The sequence below is a fragment of the Branchiostoma lanceolatum genome, chromosome 4 (assembly GCF_035083965.1).
Source record: "Branchiostoma lanceolatum isolate klBraLanc5 chromosome 4, klBraLanc5.hap2, whole genome shotgun sequence".
Taxonomy (NCBI): Eukaryota; Metazoa; Chordata; class Leptocardii; order Amphioxiformes; family Branchiostomatidae; genus Branchiostoma; species Branchiostoma lanceolatum.
Genome location: NC_089725.1, coordinates 15,970,946 through 15,992,599, shown reverse-complemented (window position 1 = coordinate 15,992,599; position 21,654 = coordinate 15,970,946). Strand labels below are relative to the sequence as shown.

The following is a 21,654-nucleotide window of genomic DNA, read 5'->3' as shown; positions in this document are numbered from 1 at the left end:
AAAGAATTACCGAGCTGATCAAGGACGAACACATACACATTATTTCTGTTTGTCCCTTGAGTGTGTCATTACTACCTGCTAACCACTATAATCATTGCCAACTATTCCCTGTTACCTCTGGTTTACAGGACTAAATTGAATAGCTTCTGTGTCAGTACAGAAAGCTGCTTATTGTCGTGTTTCAGTACTACTGGCTGCTCATTACCTCTTGTCAGAGCTTGAATATTTATGTGTATTTTGATCTCTTCCCTAAGGAAACACTAACTTTCAGGCGATGCTATGTACATCATGTTGACTTGATTATATGGATCACATCTATGCACGCGTCAATTTTCGTCCGTTTTCAAAAAAAAGTTTTTGACCATACAGTATTGTACAAAGCGGCTACAAAATTATCAAATATATGCCGTAAATCAACAAAAATATTGGAAGACGATACTTATGTCGTAGAATGCCAAAATCAATTTCAAAATCAAAGGAGATGTGAAGAAAGGAAAATGAAGAATCTTTTATTCACTAAAACATACTCTGCGTGTTTAGTCATTTTTGGAGTTCCCAGAAAATGTCATCCATATGATCGAATCGGCATGGCCTAACTGAGATTGTTTGTGGCCTGCTTTCTGTCCTTGTGTTGTACACTGCTGGAGTCCGCTGGCTGTTTTCTAATTAAACAGGTGGTTGGTTGCTCATATGATCTGATTTCATTATGTGGTCCCCCTCTCTTCGAATGAAAACATAGCACACATGTATCTATTTTATGATTTTCAGTATAGCTCCAAAAGCTGTAGTTTTGCATATCACTGTAAAATGTTATGTAATTTATCGATAATCCAAGAGTGAAGCCAAGATTCCAGAATTGATGTCAAGGACTGAATCTAAAATTAGTTTCATTTTGTAGCAGGTGAATTCTTGTCGTGTCATTGCAACTGTGTGTGATTGGAGGATCAAGGCAGTTTGCTCACAGATATTTCTGTGTTGGACCATTAAATGTTTAGACCAGTTTATGAGATTTTAGGCAGGTTTCCAGGAAGGTACTTGGGGAGATATGAAATAATTGCCTGAGAAGGCACTGAAGATGTGTGGAATACAGAAGAGAACTCAGCAGGGCTCTTAAGGGCCCTGCCACTTTCCCATCTAAATCTAATGGCTTGCTGGTAGCAAGCATAGAAGAACATATGATTTATTTATACCATGCTTAGAAAGTAAAATATCAAAGGTCATTGAAAGTGTTGGTTATGTGAATGTTCAAAGGAGAAGGTTAATGGCCCTACAGCTAGGTTTATGTGTTATGGTACTTGCACCTGATCCTGATTTACAATAATGGGTTTCCCAAAAGGATCATGGAAAATAGGACCTGTTGCAAAGATCTTTGGGGGGAAATTCATATGCATTGAAGGGAATTTGTGATGTGATGTGATCTAAATGCCATATGAATTTGCTGCTCCCGGCTGAGTGACCGAATGACTGATTTGAATATTCCACAATTCAACAAGCACACTGGAATGGGAATATGAAATATATGCATTGGTATTGCACACTGGTTACACTAGATACAACTTCAGGTATTCTTTTAGAATACAGTCTTAACAGTCTTTTTTAAAAGTAATGTTGAGTAGTGAAAGCTTCCTATTACTCAACATTACTTAATCTGTTTACCTTAAATACAAGTGCAGACATATCATTCCTACAGCTTCTGAAGTAAATCATCTGTTTTCTTCTTTTTCGTGCTGATTTCTGCTGCAGAATGAAAAGATGTACGGGCCACGAGACAAGCGTTCCACATCCTGGAGTGGCCGCCCCATATGGATAGAAAGAGCCGTGGCAGGAAGGATCAGAGTTCCACATACACTACAGGTGCACATGAGCTTACACCAGCACAGGGGTATCATGTTTAAATGGCAATATAAACATATTTTTATACATATACGGTACTTGTATATTGGTAAAGAAAGACTTTTTATTGCATGGGCACATGCTTTGATCTTTTGAAAAGAAATGATGTGCACATTTATTAGAAGCTTCAGAACAGAACTGACATCAATTACACGTACTATGTAGAACACTGTACATAGCAACTTCACATGAAGTACAGATATGAAGATGAATTATATGAACGTGACTATGCATGGCATTGGACTTACTTTGAATAAAACACCAGGACTGAACTTTCTTGTGTGCCAGTAACTTTCCATAAATACTTGGTATAACACAATTGGTTTGTGACTGTTTTTATGAGTCTGTACAATTATGCATGCAGGTGCACACCTACACCAAGCCCACCATCTGCCAGTACTGCAAGAAGTTGCTTAAGGGGCTCTTCAGACAAGGACTCCAGTGCAAAGGTCAGTAGAACAGTAAGGGTCAGGTTGTATCAATGTTACAGAGTACAAAGTCAGTGCAAGTTCCATTTCATTGTTATATTGTCCATAGCCTTGATATGCTGATGACTCTTTTTTATCTAATACTGCCAGCAACTGACTGAATATTAGATAACATTGAGGACATTACCGTGCATCATAGGTACTAAGGTGACAATGAACATTATTCTTACCAATGATTTAGCTTACCACATATCCTTATTACCCACATGATGGAGATTTAATCCTGAAGGCATGATCACTTTTGTCAACGCAATAGTTCTTGTGTCACTATTTGTGTGCTCAGCCTTATACAAACATTGCATATATCATCATCTGCAAGAGTTATCATTCAAGGAGTAAGGATAAATATACGGCCTATTTGGGGGCGAATTGAAAATTCCTGTCTTCCAGTCAACATGGCTGTCCATTTTTGAAGCAAAAGTTCAAGCCCTCATAAACGTATAATGACACAGGAACAAATAAGCAAGTACAGAAGGCAAATTGTAGACTTGGTCAGACTGCACTTTGTGTACTGAGGGAGATTTTGGGGTGAAAAGAAATTCTCCTTCTAGAACCCATCCAGGCCACATCATTAGAGCCACGACTGTACTGATGAATGTGTTGTTCCATGTGTGGGTGTGCTGTATGCTCTCCAATCACTCTGCCCTTTGCCCTGAGCTGTTATCATTGATTTTGGGAACCTTGAGAAGCTTTTTGTGTTCAAGGAGCAAAGAAACTGTCCACCCACACATCATCTTTCCCATCCTCAAATCTGTGAGGAAAACCGCCTTCATCAGTCTGTGATGTATCTGGATAAAGTACAAGTATTGAAATGAAAGTCAACAGGCAGAGTCCCAAGAACACTTTCATGCATCTTCCCTCTGGGTGCAAAACTCATTAGCCAGTGATGGTCTGCTGATTTAGTTCTGTGTTTCTCTGCCCCCTACGTGGCATTTAGGGTCTTTCTTTAAATGGTAATGTGTATTCGATTTTGAGAGTTCGCTACTTGCCCTTAAGTGGGATGAAGCTTGGGTTGTTATCTCCACTTGTCACACTTCCTGGTTGAGGATGAGGGATTCTCTGCTTGCTCACACCCACTCTCTGCTGTCAACAGTGTTGATCTTTCCTACACTTCTGCAGCCTAGCCTCCAAGGCAACCCTTACCCATTAGTCATTTTCCACTTCAAGGCAGATTTTCTGATTTGGCAGCTATAAAGACACCAAGATGGCCATTTGGTCTAAAATATATAAAAGCTCAGGTTGAAAATACTCACATACAGCTGGCACCACATGGACAAAGCATGAACCTTTGACCTTTCCTTGGTGCTGAAATGCAGTCCACTACTTTATACTGGTGGTTTGACAATTCAATTAGAAAGAATTACATGTAGTGTGTTTCATTGCACCATTACACTAGTGTCCATTTTTTGGTACATGGTTGTTAACAAATGTGTTTCTTTGTTTCCCTTCATTTGCAGATTGTAAGTTTAATGTGCATAAGAAGTGTGCCCCTAAGCTGCCAAAAGACTGCACTGGAGAGGTAGCATTCCATCGAGGTAGGAGGGATGGTAAAGACAATTTTTTGTTGTTTTTCTTTGAAATCTTACTTTTCAAGTTATTACATACTTGATAACTTTGTAGGTATTTCTGGGTTCTCTGCATTTAGTTTCTTGGTTAATTTTTATGTCAACCTACTTTATGTGATATATTTTCCTCCATGTTATTAATGGCAGTTTCAGTCCCATATATTCTCTAAAAGCCGACATGGTAGAGAATATTGAACATTTATGCTTGTAAATGTACTGGTGTATGTGCACATCACAGTTACTCTCACTCTCTCTACAGCAGTGTATTTTGGGTAAAAATAAGAGGATGATAGCATTTTGTACCTCTGCAGTTATACAACTGTTCAACCATAGAAGTCTGAAGTGGTTCTTATTTTAAGATGCTTTTCTTGTAGATATATTTTTGGCTTTCGCCACATACATACAAGAAATACATGTCCATGGTCCATTAATTGTTGGAATGATCAGGAAAGCTCATAAGCCTGTTCATGTTCTTTGAGTACAGATGAGTTGGAGCTTGGTGCAGAGAACAGCACGGTGTCAGAGGAGGGAGAAGAAAACGAGAGTGAGATAGACTTTGATGAGATCTCTACAGAGAAGAGTGAAAACGATGAGAGTTCACAGGAGCAGGAGGAGGGAGTGGATCAGGACAGAGCTGCTCTACTCAGGTGAGCTGACAGGTTGGGAAGGGCCTATAATGCCATGCAACAGTAGGAAAAATGTCATGCAATAGAACGAGAAGTGTCATTTAACAGAAAAATGTCATTTAACATAGGAAGAGTTTTATAGTACATTTGTATTTGGTAAAATATTATGCAACAATAGAGGGCAGAAAAACATTTCTTTACTCTAGAAAGATGTCCAGTTCTCATCACAACTATGCAAATGTCAGTAAGTTAGTACAATTGCTGAAGAACATTCCTTGAATTACTCAGATGATAATCAATGATCAAAGCTGACAATGACTGTGCACCTAGATTTTTAGGTTAGCTGCACCAGTGCACCTTTTCCCAAAAATAAATTTTGAGCCCTGAAGCTGACAGCCAATGACTGACAGTAGCATACTGTTTTCCCTGTGTTTCCAGCCCTGTGATGAGTAACAACATCCCACTACAGAGGATAGTGCAGTCGGTGAAACATACCAAGCGCCGCAGCAGCAAAGTGCTGAAGGAAGGATGGATGGTCCACTTCACCAACAAGGACAACATGGTGAGCTTGTACAGTACACACTTGTATGGAAGTCTACACTGATGTTTGTCTGTTCACAAATGAAAACGATTAGCTGGCAATGAATGATCACATTTCTTTATTACATGACGGACATTTTTGGTTTTAGTACATAACTATAGGTTGCAAGAAATTATCCTTACATTGATTCCTCATGGTCTACGTATTGTTTTAATAAACAATTGGTCGGAAAAGTAGTGTAAGCAATTACCTTGATCTACATTTTACCTTAACAAGTGTCCAAAAGAAGACTAGTGTAATCATACCAAACTGGTATTTCTGGTTTTTCCAGCCAAACAATTGAACAAGTGTGATAGACTTGTAGGTGATAAGTTGTCTATCGGATGACCTGTAGGTTAAAATGAATTTGATTTACACCCCACTTCATCTCCATAAGGGTGATAAGTATTGATATATGTGTACTTGTCTTACCGGGAATAAAGAAAGGATATTGTCTCTTGACCAAATACTGATTATGGCAATGATTTCATGTAGTAAATTAATGAATAGTGAGTAAATGTTTCCAAAAATATATCAACCTATAGTAAAGCACTGAAGTTAATCAGTGTAAAATTTTCAAGTGAACCAAGAAGAACATTGTCTGTCCTCAGTACCACTTGTCTTCCATGGCCTTCCAGTGACCTATGACCCCAAATGTTAGGCAGGTGTAGCCAGTAGACTAGTTCAGTGCATGTACAGTCCAGCAGGATGGCAAGATGTGGATGTTGACATTTGTGTACACTTGGAATTTTTTCATCATGGAATTTGGCCAATGGGTAGGTGGATCTAGCATTAACAAATAGGCTGTTAGTACAGAAATTGGTTAGTTCTCCAAATTATCTGTGTGTCCATATTGGTACCGTAGAAATGTGTCCCAACAGAAAAAAAATACATTGGGAAGACCATATGTTTATAATGAACTGACAAAACTGCCTGAGTGATGTCGTGAGTTGAGCATTTTTTTAGCAGCCAGATCAGACCTTCTAAATGTCAGGACACTCAACCTGACTCAATCACTAGGCTTGATACACATAAGTTATAAATCCTGATTATACCATATGTCTTACTGTTGATCTTTTCCCTGTACAGCGTAAGAGACACTACTGGCGTCTAGACACCAAGTCATTGACTTTTTTCCAGAGCGATGTGGGGAGTAAATATTACAAGGTGAGCTCGGTAAAAATGTGCCTCCCTATTGAATTAGAACTTCAGATTAGGAAATCTGAACAATATCTTGCATTAAATGACAGGAACTGTGGTAACACAAAGTTATCTAATCCAATCAGAATGCACCAATTTTGAGCCCATTTTTCATGTGGCCGCTGAATTCTGTATGTTAGAATGATGACGTCAGAAAAACATTCTTAGGTAAAAGAGTTTGGTGTGAATGCTGGTTAGAAAAGTATAGTTGTATTCAAAAGAGTAGTAAAGTAGACAAATTGTTGATGAGAAATATGTCAGAACTTCCATGTAAAATGATCTGCACTTACATTTTGCTTGCACAAGTTCAGCAGCATCAGCTCCAGCTTTGAGACATGCTATTAGTGCACAGTCTTAGCACTTTAACAGACTTAAAGAATTTTGACTTATATAAGACTGGCTTTGAGGATCATGTACTAAGCTGTATGAAATATGTTAACATGTCACTGATTCTTGGACTGTTGGTACATAGGACATTCCTCTGGCAGAGATTCTGAGAGTGCAGGCAGCCCAGCAGGAGCGCTCGTTTGAAGGGGGCCGAGGAGCCCACTGCTTCGAGATTGTGTCTGCCAATGTTGTGTACTATGTGGGGGAGAAGCGTGTGGATGGGGAGGTGCCCACCGTGGCGCCTGACAGTGGGGTGGGGGCAGCTGTGTCAAAGATGTGGGAGATGGCCATTCGACAAGCCCTGATGCCGGTCACCCCACAAGCTAGCACAGCAAGCACCACAAGCATCACCAGTCACAGTAAGTTTCACTTCCTTGTGGCTGTGTTGTGCTCCACCTATCTGTCTCTGTCCTTCAAAAGGAAGAGGCTAAGTGTCGCTTCATGTAAAACACAGACCTTTTGTTATGGTATGCTTTCTGGTGTGTAGTATTGACTACAATCTGCATTTTACTGTGACCTTGACATAGTTTGTTTTCATCTACCAGCTCTGAACGACCCTGACCAGACCAATGACCCCATGGATGGCAATATTGTGAGTTTTTAGTTACACAAACCTTATTAGCATTTAGCTACTAGAATAAAGTAGGACTATAATATATGAAACAATCAGTTTGATAAAAGTGATAAAAGATAGTCTCATCTGCTGTCACAACAATAGATTCAAAGGAAAAGTTCAGTGAATATACATGTACTGTGATTAAGCATAAGTGATATACTAGGAAGTTCCAAGATATTGTGTAAGTAGGCAGATGTGGGACTATATAACTAAAGGTGTGTTATCTATGTTTGCAGGACATCAGCCAGCAATACCAGATCTTTGCTGATGATATCTTGGGTTCTGGCCAGTTTGGAGTGGTTTATGGAGGTAAGTCCAAAGGCACATGATCCTAGTTACATTGAACTGGTGAAAACCATGCGTTCATAAGCGTACTCCCTATTTTACTTTTTTTAATAAAACAAGTACATGTAGGTAGATGTACTGAACACATCTCAGCCGAAACTACCAGTCATTAATTATGGAAGGGAAAATACGAGAGAAACCCACATGGTTATGATTGATAAAGTTCATTTTCAAGTGAGGCAGCCCTTAAGATATTGCAGCATTGCGATACATGAGGGGGGAGGGAAATTGTTTAGAAAAATGTTCCAAGGTTATGTTAAAACTTAAGGTTGTAAGAATTCTGCTTGATGTTGGAAAGAAACATACCATGATATCAGTTATAACAATAGATATTAAATGTTATTACAGGTGTGCACAGAAAATCAGGTCGTCAGGTGGCAATCAAGGTGATTGATAAGCTTCGCTTTCCCACCAAGCAAGAAACACAGCTCAAGAACGAAGTATCCATACTCAGAGTAAGTTATTCCTTTATTGACTATAGAAATAAGTGTACAAATGTTTGAAACTTTAATAAGGACTTGATAAAGATGAGAAATTCCATTTGTTGAATATGTGGAGGAAATTGTTCATTTGTGTTTATCGGTGCTTACACTAGGGTTCTACAGTACAGTGTAAATGTCATTTTGTTTTCCAGAGCATCAACCACCCAGGCATTGTGCGTCTGGAGCGGATGTTTGAGACACCCGAGCGAGTGTTTGTTGTCATGGAGAAGCTGAAGGGAGACATGCTGGAGATGATCCTGTCCAGTCAGAAGGGCCGTCTGAATGAGCGCGTCACAAAATTCCTGGTCACTCAGGTAAAGTAGCATCATTGATCATATGATCAAGAAAAGACTTTGGGTATTACAAAAACTGATACCATTAGAAACAAAGACATAGTGTTTAAATTTTAAGAAGTTGCACTGGTATGTGAACCTCTGAGATCTTACATGAAAACAATAATCATACTGTATTTTACATTTGCAGATTCTAGTGGCACTGAAGTATCTGCATTCAAAGAACATTGTGCACTGTGACCTGAAGCCAGAGAATGTGCTACTGTCCTCCGATAACGCTTTTCCTCAGGTGAAGTTTTTCTCTGTAGTTTTTACACGTCTTTTCTGTATGATAATGTTACCCTCATTTGTTGAACAAACAAATTTGTAAACTATGCAATACTATACATATTCTGGAAAATATGTGATTGACTTTTGTTGAATATGACTTTCAGGTGAAGCTATGTGACTTTGGCTTTGCCAGAATCATTGGTGAGAAGTCCTTCAGAAGATCAGTGGTGGGGACTCCAGCATATCTGGGTAAGTTAAAACTGTGCCAAACATTATTTAGGCCAACCATGAAGTATGCATATTGCATGGTTAAATACATGTAGGCATTGGTCAGTACTCACAAACTTAAACACTTGTACTTGTCATTTGTACTTGATACGTCCACCTTGACAATATACTCTTGTCAATTTAACAACAAAAGGGAGGTTGACAAAGGGTAAATGACAGAAATTTTTTGTAACACCCCTTAATTTGCCATCAAACAGGTAACAGTATTATCTTCCAATAGAAGGCTGTTATTATTTGAAAATATATTCTTGTGGTCTATGATTTCAGCCCCTGAAGTGTTGAGAAACAAGGGATACAACCGGTCACTGGACATGTGGTCTGTAGGTGTGATCATCTATGTCAGGTAGGGAACATAACAACGAACAGAGTCACTATCAGATTCTACCTTTTCCTGTATATATTATGTACCAATAAGTGTCTCATGATCAACTCCACGATGTTGAAGTATTCTTATCCTGAGACACAAGGGTGTTTTGTGTAAAGGAATGTTCAGGAGGAAAATCTGGTGCTCTCTTGGCTCAGTTCATGTATTTCAGGCACAGTAGAATTCTAATGTTGTAATGGAGAGGTTGATCTATATTGACATAGATTTTGGCATTATCTATTTTGTTAGGAACCAGTATGTTTAAGTCAGTAGATCTACTTTAAAGATGAAGAAATTTTTTCACTGTTTTCTTTGATGGTTTATATCAGTTCTTGCCAATCAGATCAACGTGCAACATTTCGCCCCTTTCCCATCCTTCACCATGTGTTTGACTCTCCCCAGCTTGAGTGGCACCTTCCCCTTCAACGAGGATGAAGACATCAACGATCAGATTCAGAATGCTGCCTTCATGTTCCCACCGAACCCATGGAAGGAGATCTCAGATGAAGGTAGCGTCGGATCAGGTGGATTAATTTTTTGTCTCTATCTAACACTGCACGGAGCACAACTGCCGACAGGGATGGTCTTCAAATCAAATACAGTTTCATCCGATCAACGGCTGCTTTCTGTAAAACCTTGGAAGGTGACATGGCAGAAGCAGAGACAACTAATCATCTGTCGTCCTGACAATAAATTAGTGGAAATAAAAAAGTAGTCTTTGTTGAGCATGCACTTTTCAAGTTTGGCCTTCTTTCCTTTTTCTTCATATCTGGCGCTGAAGTCACTTTGCATGCACATGTAGAAGCTGTGTTTCTTTGAGATCAACCCTCCTGCACGTCAGTACTTTTGCACGACTTTCTTTAGCTAGAAATGTATTATTATATTTTTAGGCCTCTTTTACGTAACTACAGTACTTAGTGCTTGTTTTTATTTCTCCATTGGTACTAAAACTGCATGATGCAGCTTAAAAAAAGACCCAGCAATAATATCACTCTGTATATTCTTGCCCTTTGCTTATATTATGCTTCTTCTTGTTTTCAGCCAAAACAAGCTAAGCTATCCAGTATAGCATTAGTTCCTTTGCAGTATTCTTCCTACTTTTGCAAATTTTGAGTATCACCCGGAGAAGTCAGCTTTCAGAAAGTTCTGGCCATGTTGGCAAATTGAGTGTATTGTCCACAATGATTTTCCACAAAACTGTGGATTGCAATGTGGGACAGTTTCACTTGCACTGCCCTTCACACATGGATCTGATGATCAGAGCACATCATGTTGACTCTGGTTTGAAAAGTCTGATGAGAGCCCCTGCTGCTTTTTTGTACTTGACATGTTCACTAATTTGTTGCATCTGTTCTTTTTTTTACCCAGCTGTTGACCTGATCACAAACCTGCTGCAGGTAAAGATGAGAAGACGTTTCACCGCCGACAAATGTCTGGCACACATCTGGCTACAGGTGAGATTCACACGTCATCCATGTAACTGCTTAAGCCCCTATCTCACTGGACCCACGGCATGTCGGCGGCCTCGCTGTGTCCTAAATTGGATATGTGTTGCCCTTGACTTTATCTGTATCTGTATAGCCGGTATAACCGCCCTTCAGCGTAACACACCAGCTTCGCAGGCACGCATTTATAATGGAAATATCATGCAAAACATTTATGATTTAAAAGACAACAAAACACAGAAAGTGTAAAAAGGTTAGTTTTTTATTTATGAAATTCTTTGAGCATTCTGTCAAATCGCTTGGTTGCAGCTATTTCGCCAACATGCTGTGGGTCCAGTGAGATAGGGTCTTCAGGTTTCACTTATGGTAAGGAAGTGTGAGAGAAAGCTGATATGTATTACCAGTAGGTGTATTGAGGAGAGAAACAAGAGGGAAGATATATGCCGGCTGAAAATGAAACTGAAGAATAAGAATGTGGAATGGAGAGTTATGTGTTCTTTGATTGTGTTAAACATGAAACATCTTGGAAACGTTTTGGTCTCCCTCATGGCAAATTATAGTAACACATTGGGTGTGCTTAACTAGATCCATGACCAAAAATTCTCCCCTTCCTTTTGTTCAAAGGAGTTTGCCTCCTTCAGAAATGGTTGAAATCAATTTCCTGACCTTATTTATGTGTTTAGATAGACATCCTTCTTGTGTATTGAAGGCATTTCCTGTCCATGTAACCTATAGGACTATTACACCTGGTGTGACCTGCGAGAGCTGGAGGGCCAGGTAGGCAGCAGGCACCTGACACACGAGAGTGACGATGCCCGATGGGAAGCCTACCGCAGAGACCATGTGGAAGGCAAGAAGGGAGACAAGCACAAGAAGCACTACAGCCCACAGATCTTGAGAGAACGTGTCAGTGCATTGTGAGACTACAATCATCGTTAGAAGGAACCAGTAGCAACAGCATAGCTGTGTCACCATGTTTCCCCAGGCCCATGTCTTGCCTTTTTTGTATACATGTAGTTTTATTATTACCATTTGATTTGCATCTTGAAAGCAGTAGAGATACTGCTGTTTATTCTTAAAATGTTTCTTTGAAGAGTAGAATTTTATCCTCAAGACATATTCCTGTCTACTGCTTTTTAAGGTCATAGTTTCCAGCCAACAACACCATGAGGCTGGCAGTACTTACATTTGTATTTATTGCTTAACCATATAAACAATAGAAGACCACTGTATACTCAAAGCCTTGTTTGTTTGATCTTAGCAAGAATAGCTTGTAAGCGCATCGAAACTGAGAGATAATAGAATATTGAACACAAGAAGCAAAAGCTTTAATTTTTACTTTACTGGTTTTCCCCTTGGTTACTTTGTGTTCCCTTGTTGGCATATAGTAATATAAGGTACCCAGTACTACCCACCAGTAGAATGTTTCTCTGATAGGGTTGTGTTATTTATCTAATGGCCAACATGTGGTCATTCACATGAATATTTGATACTTGTTGTCTGCCACTAAACTACAACACTTGAGACCACTAGTGTTTCTCGAGAACCTACTTACCTATTTGTGTGACCTTGCACCCAACACTACAAGGTAACAGCGAAGTCAGCGTACTGCAGATTTATGATGACAATGAGCTTTCAAACAGAATAGGTGACTGAGGACAAATTTTGATAGATGTGGATGTGATGATTGTGATCACTGTGTGACTCTGTAAAATGTGTGCAGACTGATTGGTAATGGATTGTTTCATCAGATTGGTTGGCTGAATGGTTGGTTGATGGAAATGTGAAGATACATACATAATGATTGTATGCATGTCACAACTATCTGAGCCCTGTAACTTTAGAAATGAAAGGCCTCAGTGCTTCTGAGTGTTACTTTCAAATTCAGCAATTTGATGAATATCTTTAATCTGCTTCTGAGGAACGTTTGTGATTGTATCTGTTTGGATTTCCCCCTAAATAGTCGGAGTTTGTTTGGTTCTGGGAATGGTTTCTAAAACACTTCTGGTAAACATTCATTCTGATGGTGCTTAGAAAGCTAAGTCAGGAATTGGACTCAACAAACAGTAATATCATTGAATGATATTCACACCAGACCTGGGTTACACAGACATGAAACTAAGTACTGTCATTTGGTTAATGTTTCATCATCATCATGTCGGGCGGGTTGCCCGGACTAAGTCAACCCTCTTCCTCCAGTCGCTACGGTCCGCCATTAAGTTAATGTTTAACCAGATTTATTGCTATTTAAACCAGAGGTCCTCCATTTCAACTTTCAACAAATCAGATGTTTGGGATAACATATGTGGTCCAATTTACCTCATCTGAACTGATCTGTAGTCCGCATAAAGCAGGCACTGTGAGGGACATTCATACATTCCAACATAATGCATATTGAATCCAGGGTGTTACTCAAGTCAGTGTGGCTCATCAACTTTTCGTTTGATGCTTTCAAGCAGCCCTTGTATCCCACCTTGGCCAATTCATCTTGTTCTGCATCCAATGGACTGGTATTACATGTATTTGATATGATGTACCCCAAGTCACTTATTCAAAAGATGAAAAGGGCAGGCTGCATTTTTCACATAGGGATGAAAACTAGCAAGCATGTCCTGATCAGTCTAGGTTTCCTGTTCCTTTGCCAGGTTTTCACAGGAGAGCTCAGATTTAACAAATTGAAACGAAAGAAACTAGGTATATACAGAAGAAACTGAAGATTTCAAAGATGCCTGTTGTCGAGGCAATTTGGAGAAGAGGACCATTTGGCTTTGACGATAGCATTTTTTTTTATGCGTGCAAAAACATGTCCAAGAGCAAGTCTATTGACTGCAAAATTTCAACCCAAACCCCGGGTTTTCCCTTCACATTTCTGAAGGATTAGACAAGTGTAAGAAAAAACATATTTTGCAAGACATTACTTAGCTTGTTTTGAGAACACCCAGCATGTTGGTGCAAGAACACCTGTTCTCTGCTGGTGCAGGGGAACCAATCATTCTCTGAGTAACCCACGTCTGGATCCCCTTTTAGCCTATACTGAATTATTTTCTGACCAGATCTTAACTGGGCTGGAACCTTATATGGGCACAATATAACACAAACGTGTACTTAAGGTTGCAACCAATAGAGAAGCTGGCCTTCTGTTACTTGCACCAGATGTAGAGCTGCATGATAATGATGTTGCAAACAATACAACAAGCTTGCTTGATTGTAACAGAGGTCAAGAATTTGGGCCTACAAGGAGCATTATCTTTGGGAAGAATAATGTTTCATGTTCCTATTCTTTCAATTGGCAAGAAATGAAGACCATTTTGCCTGTAGTCACAAAACCTTAGAGTCTAGTCCCAAGCCTTTAAAATCATGACTCATATTGGCCTATTTCAGGCCAATCACAAGATACAGACATAAAAGCTGCAGTTACCAAGCATGGTGTGAAGGATTCAAAGTGTTTTCCACCAAAACAAGCATTCTGATAACGAAGTATGTGTTGCCAATGCTACAGAAGGGAAAATGTGTCCCATTGTAGTGGTATCTGTAGGACCAGCATTTCAATCATGGAGTACATGAACAGTGTACAAAAACTAGTGCTATTATCGGTATTCATATTGTGGACAGACACAAAATGCCTAATTACAATGTGAAGTGTCCAAAACGGTGAAAAGCAAAGTTTGTAAGGTCACAGGTTAGCCCACACAAAAAAGTAATCCCAACCAAAATGGTGTAGACTGCAAACCATGTTGATTACTCGTACAGTACATGTATAGCCTACAGGTACTTGTATTCATACAAACCCCTCAAAGCTGAGTTCTTCCTCGACAGCACTTCATTCTCTCTAACCCACTTCCAAATTGATACTCTGCTCCAGATGCTTGTTTAAGTTTTTAAGTAAGGAACATTATAACATAACAGACTACCATCATGTAGACAAAATTTCAGGCCAAGCTAAGGAAGCTGGGCTTCCATTTTGTAGGTCCTCTTACTTGACTTGACAAAATTATATCTCAAACTGGTATTGTTTGTAGTGGGCAAATGTGTGCATGTTATTTCTTGTGTGTGAAGTTTCTCCATAAGATCCTTTAAACAACTGAAGACTTGAGATGTTGATGATGTTTAAATGTTGGCATTGACAAAAGAACTTTATAGTGACCATCACTGTAAAAAGTAGCATGATTGCACAAGATTATTGTTGTTGACAACTTGATCCTGCATGCTATTACCAGTACATAGTATATATAAAGTAGTGACTACAAGAAACAATCTGCAACAGAGCGTTATCAATGTTGTAAAATTGGTCAAAGTCACTTTAAAAGGTATTTTGTGGGTATATTGTGGTCTATAATGCAGAGTGGTCTCTAATGCAGATGTTTTACAACATTGTCCATTTCCAAGCCTTCATGTCTAAGGAGAGCAGCTATATGAGAAACTCTTTGCATTCTGTTGCATTGTTTATTGAAAGAAAAAATGCATTTGACAATTTTTGCTATGAATGACACTTTTGCATTCTGTTATTGGTCAATGCTGCAAAGAATAATGCTCTGTTCAGAACTAAACACAAACTTGATTTTCCGTATTTAGTTCAGTTTACTGTTACTTCCTAAGACTAACATTCCTGTCAGAATGTCAAAATCTTCTAATTGTCATCTCTCTGACACTGCCATTATCAATAGAGCTTGCTGCTGACAAAATATTGTCATTGAACATCTGCCCTTAGTTTTAAAATATGTGTTAGGATTGTAGGATGAAAATGTCACATCATGGAATAAGTCTTTTAGTAACATACAGTCTCATGACTGCTAATGAAAATGTAGTCCAGGTTATTTATCTGCCATTGAGAATGGGCAGGGAAATTGTCATAGTGATAGTTGTGGATTGATACATCATGGGACATTCTGTTTGTTAGGAGAGTAAAATTTCAATGAAAGTTACAACCCATATTTTGGCCATTTCTACAATTTAAGAACAAACTAGAAGACAGTAGGGTGATAAGAAAAAGTTTATTGACAACTCAAAATGTTCTGTTAGGAAGCTGTTGACCTTCATGAAAGAACACTTTGAAACCTTTATAAGTACAGTGGAAAGAACTTTGCTTAATTCTCTTGACAAAACAAATGATATAGGTGAAGAATTTTTTACAAGACAGGTCAAAAAGTTTTGTAAAAATAAGCTTTTGGAGCTTTGGTTTTAAGATGAAGACATTTTTGTCCCAGCTTTTTGAGTTGTGAAATATTTTGATATCATATGAACAAAATTTTGAAACTTTTTTAAGATGGAAGTTACTATGGTGTTAGAGTTGTGTTCTGGTGACTGACCAGGTTTGTTGTATTTGCTAGATATTTGCTTTCATGCCTGGATACATAAGCTTGAGAGGTACTGGATCTTGTCTTATCTGGCTCTACATGTTATGTGACATTCCGGTGTAGAAACAAGAGGGAATGTTACTGAAGGATCATGAATGGGTTGAAACAAAATGGAAACAAATCAAATCTATATGGCCATCATCAAGCACCATCATAAATGAACATTACTCATGAAAAAATATACACTTAAGATTGGTAATCTACACCAGAAATATGGTGAAAAGAAAATTTTATCAGGTTTTGCTTCAACTCTTCATCCTTCTGAGTTTTCTCTTGATGTAGAAATTGTGATCATCAGTTGCAAAAGGTCTAGAAAAGAGGACTTTGTTGGGTAGTTTTACTATTATTATGTACTTCCGTGTATTTGTTAAGTTATTGCTGTAAGCTAAGCCATGATAAAGAGGCATAAGTGTAGGTGATAGGTTTCATTGGAACAATCATTGTTTTCTGTACTGAAAGCTGTATTGTTGTACAAAGTGCAAGACATTCCCATACTTTATGGTGAGATATTTGTAAAAGTAGTATGTGCCAAAGAGGTTTTGTGCTTGCCATAGTAACAAACTGTACCCATGGTAGCAGGCTATAATTATATCATATGAACAATTGTGTTTGAGTTGCTGACTGATTCTTTGTGCTTGCCACCTGCCTGTACAAGACATTACCTTGTACCAGACCAATCAGTGTGGATTAAACTGTAACTCCCGAGATATAAAGCTTCTTATGTAATGTATTTGTCAGCTTGTGGACAACAAGTCAACAAAGCCAAAGGTGTTTACTACTTGTTAGTCATTTGTACAACATTTTGTCCAATTCACAAGTAAATACATGTATTGATAGTTTTAATGTGGTATTAGAGGATATGCTCCAGTACTCCCTGTCGTATTAGATGTTCACACTGCGACCTCTGTAGAAAGTGCTGGAAGAGAAAAATTTTAAAGTCAACTCTCCACTTTACAAAAGGCTGGGTGCCATCCTAGATAGTTTACCGGGCCCCCATACTCCCCCTTACCCACGCTATCTTTACAAAACATTCGGACCAAGGCATCATGGGAGAGTGCAAATCTGCTTAAATAACGTTAAACAGTTACACAATACAAACTCGTTATCTTCTCCTGCCACAAACTAGGAAGGCAATGGAGAGTTGAAAGCATCAAGAAAATGTCAAAAGATGTGAAACTGCCTGCACCTGACTGTCTTTCTTGAGTAGTAAAATTGTGCCGTCTTCTGTCTCAAACTCTCCATGATCCATCAAACACCGCACCTCGATGTACAAAGACTTGGGTGGTTTCAGGTCCTAACATGGAGGAAGTTGGCATAGATCAGTGCAGTGTTGAGACATTTCCTTCACAAGAAAAAAAGGTGTACTGCCAATTCTTATGAAAGTGACAGAGAGTATGGATCTTTGTCTCCTGTGGCAGTACTAGTAAAACACATAAAAACAATCAAACATGGGATGGATACATCTCATTAAAGTTAGGCAAAAGTCATTTTCTGGTTGTTTTCAAGTTATACAAGTTGACTCATGGAGATACACAACCACTGTCAAACAGGTGCACACTATTACCTGTGTGAGGTCCAGCCCCCCTCCACTGGGACCACCTATGGATCGCATGTAAGTAGCCAGGGACTTGTTATACCGACTGAACCACTGGATCTGGAAGAAAAGGAGAGCAAAACTTGTCTGATGGTAAAGTAGTGCAGGAACATCATAATCACATCATGAACATTCCTTTTAAAGGGCATCTGAAAAATATCTCATTGCAAGATGTGACATGAAGGTGATCAGTTTGACCTCACCTCTTGTTCTGACAGGTTGTACTTGATGTCTGGAGGCAGCACACTACCAAACTCCCACCTCATGGTGCGAAGTCTCTCCATTCTGTTGCACCTACATACGGCAGAACCAACATGCCGAAGCAAACGCTTTACAACAACAATACTACAACAAATTGTCCCGCAACAAGAAGATGAAAAATTCCATCTACTGCAGGATGGAATTTTGATCAAAACTCATTACTAGATTTTTATATTTTTTTTCTTCAAATATTGGAGCCCTATAAAGTATACATAGCATATGTACAGATTACAGTAACTGTGTTAATTTAACTTGAAGTTAATTGTCAAAGGCTGATTGAAAGTTAAACAGTACAACATACATGTAGGCCAGCAGACATCTCTTGTTCCTTTCTAAGGCTGCATGTCTGAGTTGAACCCCAGGAAACAGTCCAGGTGCCCCATCCACTGTTTTGTTCCTGTGGAAGGGAAATACGATACATAACTATTTCAGCATGTGCCAGATCCACATGTTTGATGCTTTTGAGATCAAGATAACCAATAGTCAAATATCAATCTGGTCAGGAAAGTCTTATCCCTCAAGGTATGCTATATTACAATTACTTCAACAACTTTACTTTTCTCCTATACAGGGAGGCCTACATGGGATGGGGGTGGGGTTTACAGTCAATGCTCTGCACTCTGAATTTGAGCAGGCTGGCTTCGATTTGGCATGCCTATTTCATTTTACGTAATTCGTAGTGAGGAGGCAAAAATTTTCCGTAAAGCTTACCCAGTGTATTTTACATAAAGCGTAATTGAAACCCATTTGTACTGTTTCACTAATAGAGATGATCATGTCATTAAATTTAGCTTAGTCTACCAGCAAATTTGCCCCTGAAAATGCAGGAAATAGCAGGTAATAGGATTTCAGGGGACCGAAATTTCAAAATTTTCGAACCCCACTAGGATTGTCGTGCCTTCGGTGCTCGACATGGTGAAAATTTGGTCAGAAACACCTTGGCCCCCAATTTGAGATTTCCTGCCCCGCCTCTGCATTAGGTCCATGCGTGCATGATCCCGCCATGGCTCATGCAACCCCTCTGATGTTCCGAATTCTAGCACATTCTCAGATCAATTTTGACCCGGTATCAGTGTAATTTAAAGTCACCAGAATTCCTGAATTTAGCATAAAGCGTTGCGGACCTTCCTGAATTTAACGTAAAGTGTTGTCAGCCTTCCGGAATGAAGATTTAACGCATAATCAGGACCCTCCATGCTGACCCTCTAAACTTGCAGGTGTGCCTTTAATGTAAATGTTCCACTCACACATCTGCTTGGTTCTGTTCAAACAGCACCCTCATCTCCTCAAGCACTTGCCGGATCCCGTCCTCCTGGAAATTGTCAGATATTATCAATGTTTTTTCATATCTATTGATTTATTTCTGTATTCTTTATACAGGGTAGGCGCGCTCAATGCTTTACAGGTGTGCCATGTACAGAACAACGTGAACAGAAAAACATACTAGTAACATAAACAGAGAAACTAATAAACATCTACATCTACATTCATTAACCCCCAAATAGCCCCTTCAGGGGCAAAGTAGGGGGGGGGGGAGTTGAGCTCCCGGGCTAAGGCGGGCAGGCCTCAAGCCCGGCACGGAACGACTCAACGGTGGGAGCCATTGCAACCGTGCCAGGCAGGGTGTTGTAGAAGAAGGTGAGGCGGGCGTTCCTCCTCCTTTCAGAGATAAGGGGCCACTGCAGGTCGTTGAGTATTTGTGTCACGCTGCTAGTCCGCTGGAAGTCATAAAGTCATAAACAACCCAAAATAACAATATATACACACAACTGAGCGTCAATCAGAGTCATATATCTTAAATCAAAGTCGATGTGGCAGGCCGGGTCAGGTGGTCAGAGATCAACAGGGATGTTTAGCAGCTTGTTGAAAGATAGGTCAGACGTAGCCACTATAACTGTAGCAGGCAAAATTATCTTTCATTCGTACTATGAGGGTAGACTTTTGCTTAAAGACCATGCTTGTACTATAAAATCACCCAATAAATTCGGCTAACGTAAACTACCAGGGTCAGTCTGCTACTGACTGCCGTGGTGTTCACATGGGTAGAGGCCTGGCTAAGACAGTCACCACCACCCAAGATACTCTAAAACAACTTTTGAAATTTAGAGATAACAGGTTAGGAATTGATGTATGATTATACATGAAGAAGTTATCTTTATGTAACCCAGAATATAAATATTGCAGTTCTGCCTTACAAGTCCCACAGAGCTCCAGTCTATATAACTGGCTTTTAGAATACCATGTAGGTACCACAGCTGCAAGTCATACTTGTAGACACACAACTATCAGATATTTGAATTCAACTGTGAGGAGGGCATTTCCAAGTTGCAATTATACAGTTAGACACTTTGAAACAACTTTGACAGGCTGATTTGAGAGTTTTTATTTGAACACAAGGTTGATTTTCTAAAAACTGAAAGTTGTTTTGACTATGTTACTTTGTTTACGTCATTCTGTGTCATTCTGTATTGTTTCATAATGATACATTGAAAACCAGTAGAAAAAAATATTTGAATCTTGTTCACCAGTATTATGCTAATCTTCTCCTGCCTTTGTTTCAAGCTGGAGTCAGTCTGGAATTTTTATGTGTTTATGTAGTTATGGGGGCCAGTCCACCTTTCAAACTGCAGCAAGGCCACAGTGGGAAGCACTTCCTAAATTAGTTTATTGGATCTGTCCCCAGGGTTCAGAAAAAGGATTTTTAACCAGTCATCATCATATCTTGTCGCTCGAGTAGTGGCCATTAGTTCCTGATGACATCCGGACCATACCTTCCTAGCCTCTTTACCTCACATCTCTAGTAAGTCTGTCTAGTTTGGTTCTTGACAAGTCATGATATATGATGACACTACAGCTCCAAAATATGAGCTCTGGAGACTTCATATGACCAAGGACATTATATAATGTCCTTGATATGACAGAACAGTCTCTGATGGATGCCTAGCCGTGGCGACTCTTTAATCGGGTATATTTTGCTGTATGTCTAAAGACTCTTTTACATTACCCTCACAAGAGGGTAATGTAAAAGAGTCTTTAGACATACAGCAAAATATACCCGATTAAAGAGTCGCCACGGCTAATGGATGGCCAACATGCTAACGCTACATCACGTTTCTTTAAATTTAATACAACTTACATTGAATGGCGGCAAGGACCCGTCTGATGAACGATGGAGTTGACGAATCAACTCAACAGCCTTCTCCCCATACATGGTCTGCTCTGAGAAGCTGATATATGGCAAATATTTCAACAGATCAAGTGCAGCACCCGTCCCGTCTGGTGTTTTGAAAAGCCCTCCAGAAAACCGGAAGGAACACACCACTTATAAAAAGGGTTCTGGCGAAGATAGTTTAAGTTAGATATATTGGACAATAGGGACAAAATATTGGAAGAATATTCCTTAAAATACATAGAAAACTTCTGATTATGCTATCTAGAAAGATAAAAACCACGTTTGATAGCTCAGTACTGAAAATTAACATGTTAGAGCACATCCCTATTGACAAGTGAGATAATCTATTTGGATAACCATGGTAAACTATGATTGGATATCAGTAGAAACCCGCCAATTTATTAACCAACCAGTGATCGTGATAGAAAAGG

General features: G+C 39.3%; 2 protein-coding genes across 6 annotated transcripts in view; one reads left to right on the top strand and one right to left on the bottom strand.

The window, feature by feature from the left end:
* LOC136432881 (serine/threonine-protein kinase D3-like) overlaps positions 1 to 16,802 on the top strand; it is a 40,803-nt gene extending 24,001 nt beyond the window's left edge. For 3 of the 5 annotated variants that reach the window (XM_066424479.1, XM_066424478.1, XM_066424482.1), the window contains 17 exons: positions 1,744 to 1,854; positions 2,258 to 2,342; positions 3,839 to 3,928; positions 4,431 to 4,593; positions 5,011 to 5,134; positions 6,242 to 6,319; positions 6,825 to 7,098; positions 7,285 to 7,331; positions 7,592 to 7,664; positions 8,049 to 8,155; positions 8,335 to 8,496; positions 8,666 to 8,764; positions 8,910 to 8,994; positions 9,301 to 9,376; positions 9,800 to 9,921; positions 10,766 to 10,851; positions 11,578 to 16,802. In XM_066424479.1, the coding sequence (XP_066280576.1) occupies positions 1,744 to 1,854; positions 2,258 to 2,342; positions 3,839 to 3,928; positions 4,431 to 4,593; positions 5,011 to 5,134; positions 6,242 to 6,319; positions 6,825 to 7,098; positions 7,285 to 7,331; positions 7,592 to 7,664; positions 8,049 to 8,155; positions 8,335 to 8,496; positions 8,666 to 8,764; positions 8,910 to 8,994; positions 9,301 to 9,376; positions 9,800 to 9,921; positions 10,766 to 10,851; positions 11,578 to 11,763 (1,968 nt within the window). In that variant the 3' untranslated portion in view covers positions 11,764 to 16,802. The remainder of the gene's footprint in view (positions 1 to 1,743; positions 1,855 to 2,257; positions 2,343 to 3,838; positions 3,929 to 4,430; positions 4,594 to 5,010; positions 5,135 to 6,241; positions 6,320 to 6,824; positions 7,099 to 7,284; positions 7,332 to 7,591; positions 7,665 to 8,048; positions 8,156 to 8,334; positions 8,497 to 8,665; positions 8,765 to 8,909; positions 8,995 to 9,300; positions 9,377 to 9,799; positions 9,922 to 10,765; positions 10,852 to 11,577) is intronic. The other 2 variants (XM_066424481.1, XM_066424480.1) reach the window with 2 other exon arrangements.
* On the bottom strand, positions 15,815 to 21,493 carry LOC136432886 (DNA replication complex GINS protein PSF1-like). Its single transcript, XM_066424488.1, has 7 exons — positions 21,188 to 21,493; positions 19,299 to 19,363; positions 18,353 to 18,448; positions 17,994 to 18,084; positions 17,761 to 17,850; positions 17,383 to 17,490; positions 15,815 to 17,112 (listed from the first exon to the last, which is right to left on the bottom strand). Exons 1-7 carry the CDS (start codon positions 21,260 to 21,262, stop codon positions 17,047 to 17,049), a joined length of 591 nt encoding a protein of 196 aa, XP_066280585.1. The 5' UTR covers positions 21,263 to 21,493; the 3' UTR covers positions 15,815 to 17,046.
* Between the last annotated feature and the right edge of the window lie 161 nt (positions 21,494 to 21,654).

Bases quoted from the DNA above. Each gene is read 5' to 3' on its own strand.
- LOC136432886 (XM_066424488.1), bottom strand. From the start codon at position 21,262: ATGTATGGGGAGAAGGCTGTTGAGTTGATTCGTCAACTCCATCGTTCA. The intron at 18,085-18,352 runs GTATGTTGTACT...TGCCGTATGTAG, and splicing joins AGATGTCTGCTGGCCTACAT to GTGCAACAGAATGGAGAGAC. The intron at 17,491-17,760 runs GTAATAGTGTGC...CCTCCATGTTAG, and splicing joins GGGGGCTGGACCTCACACAG to GACCTGAAACCACCCAAGTC.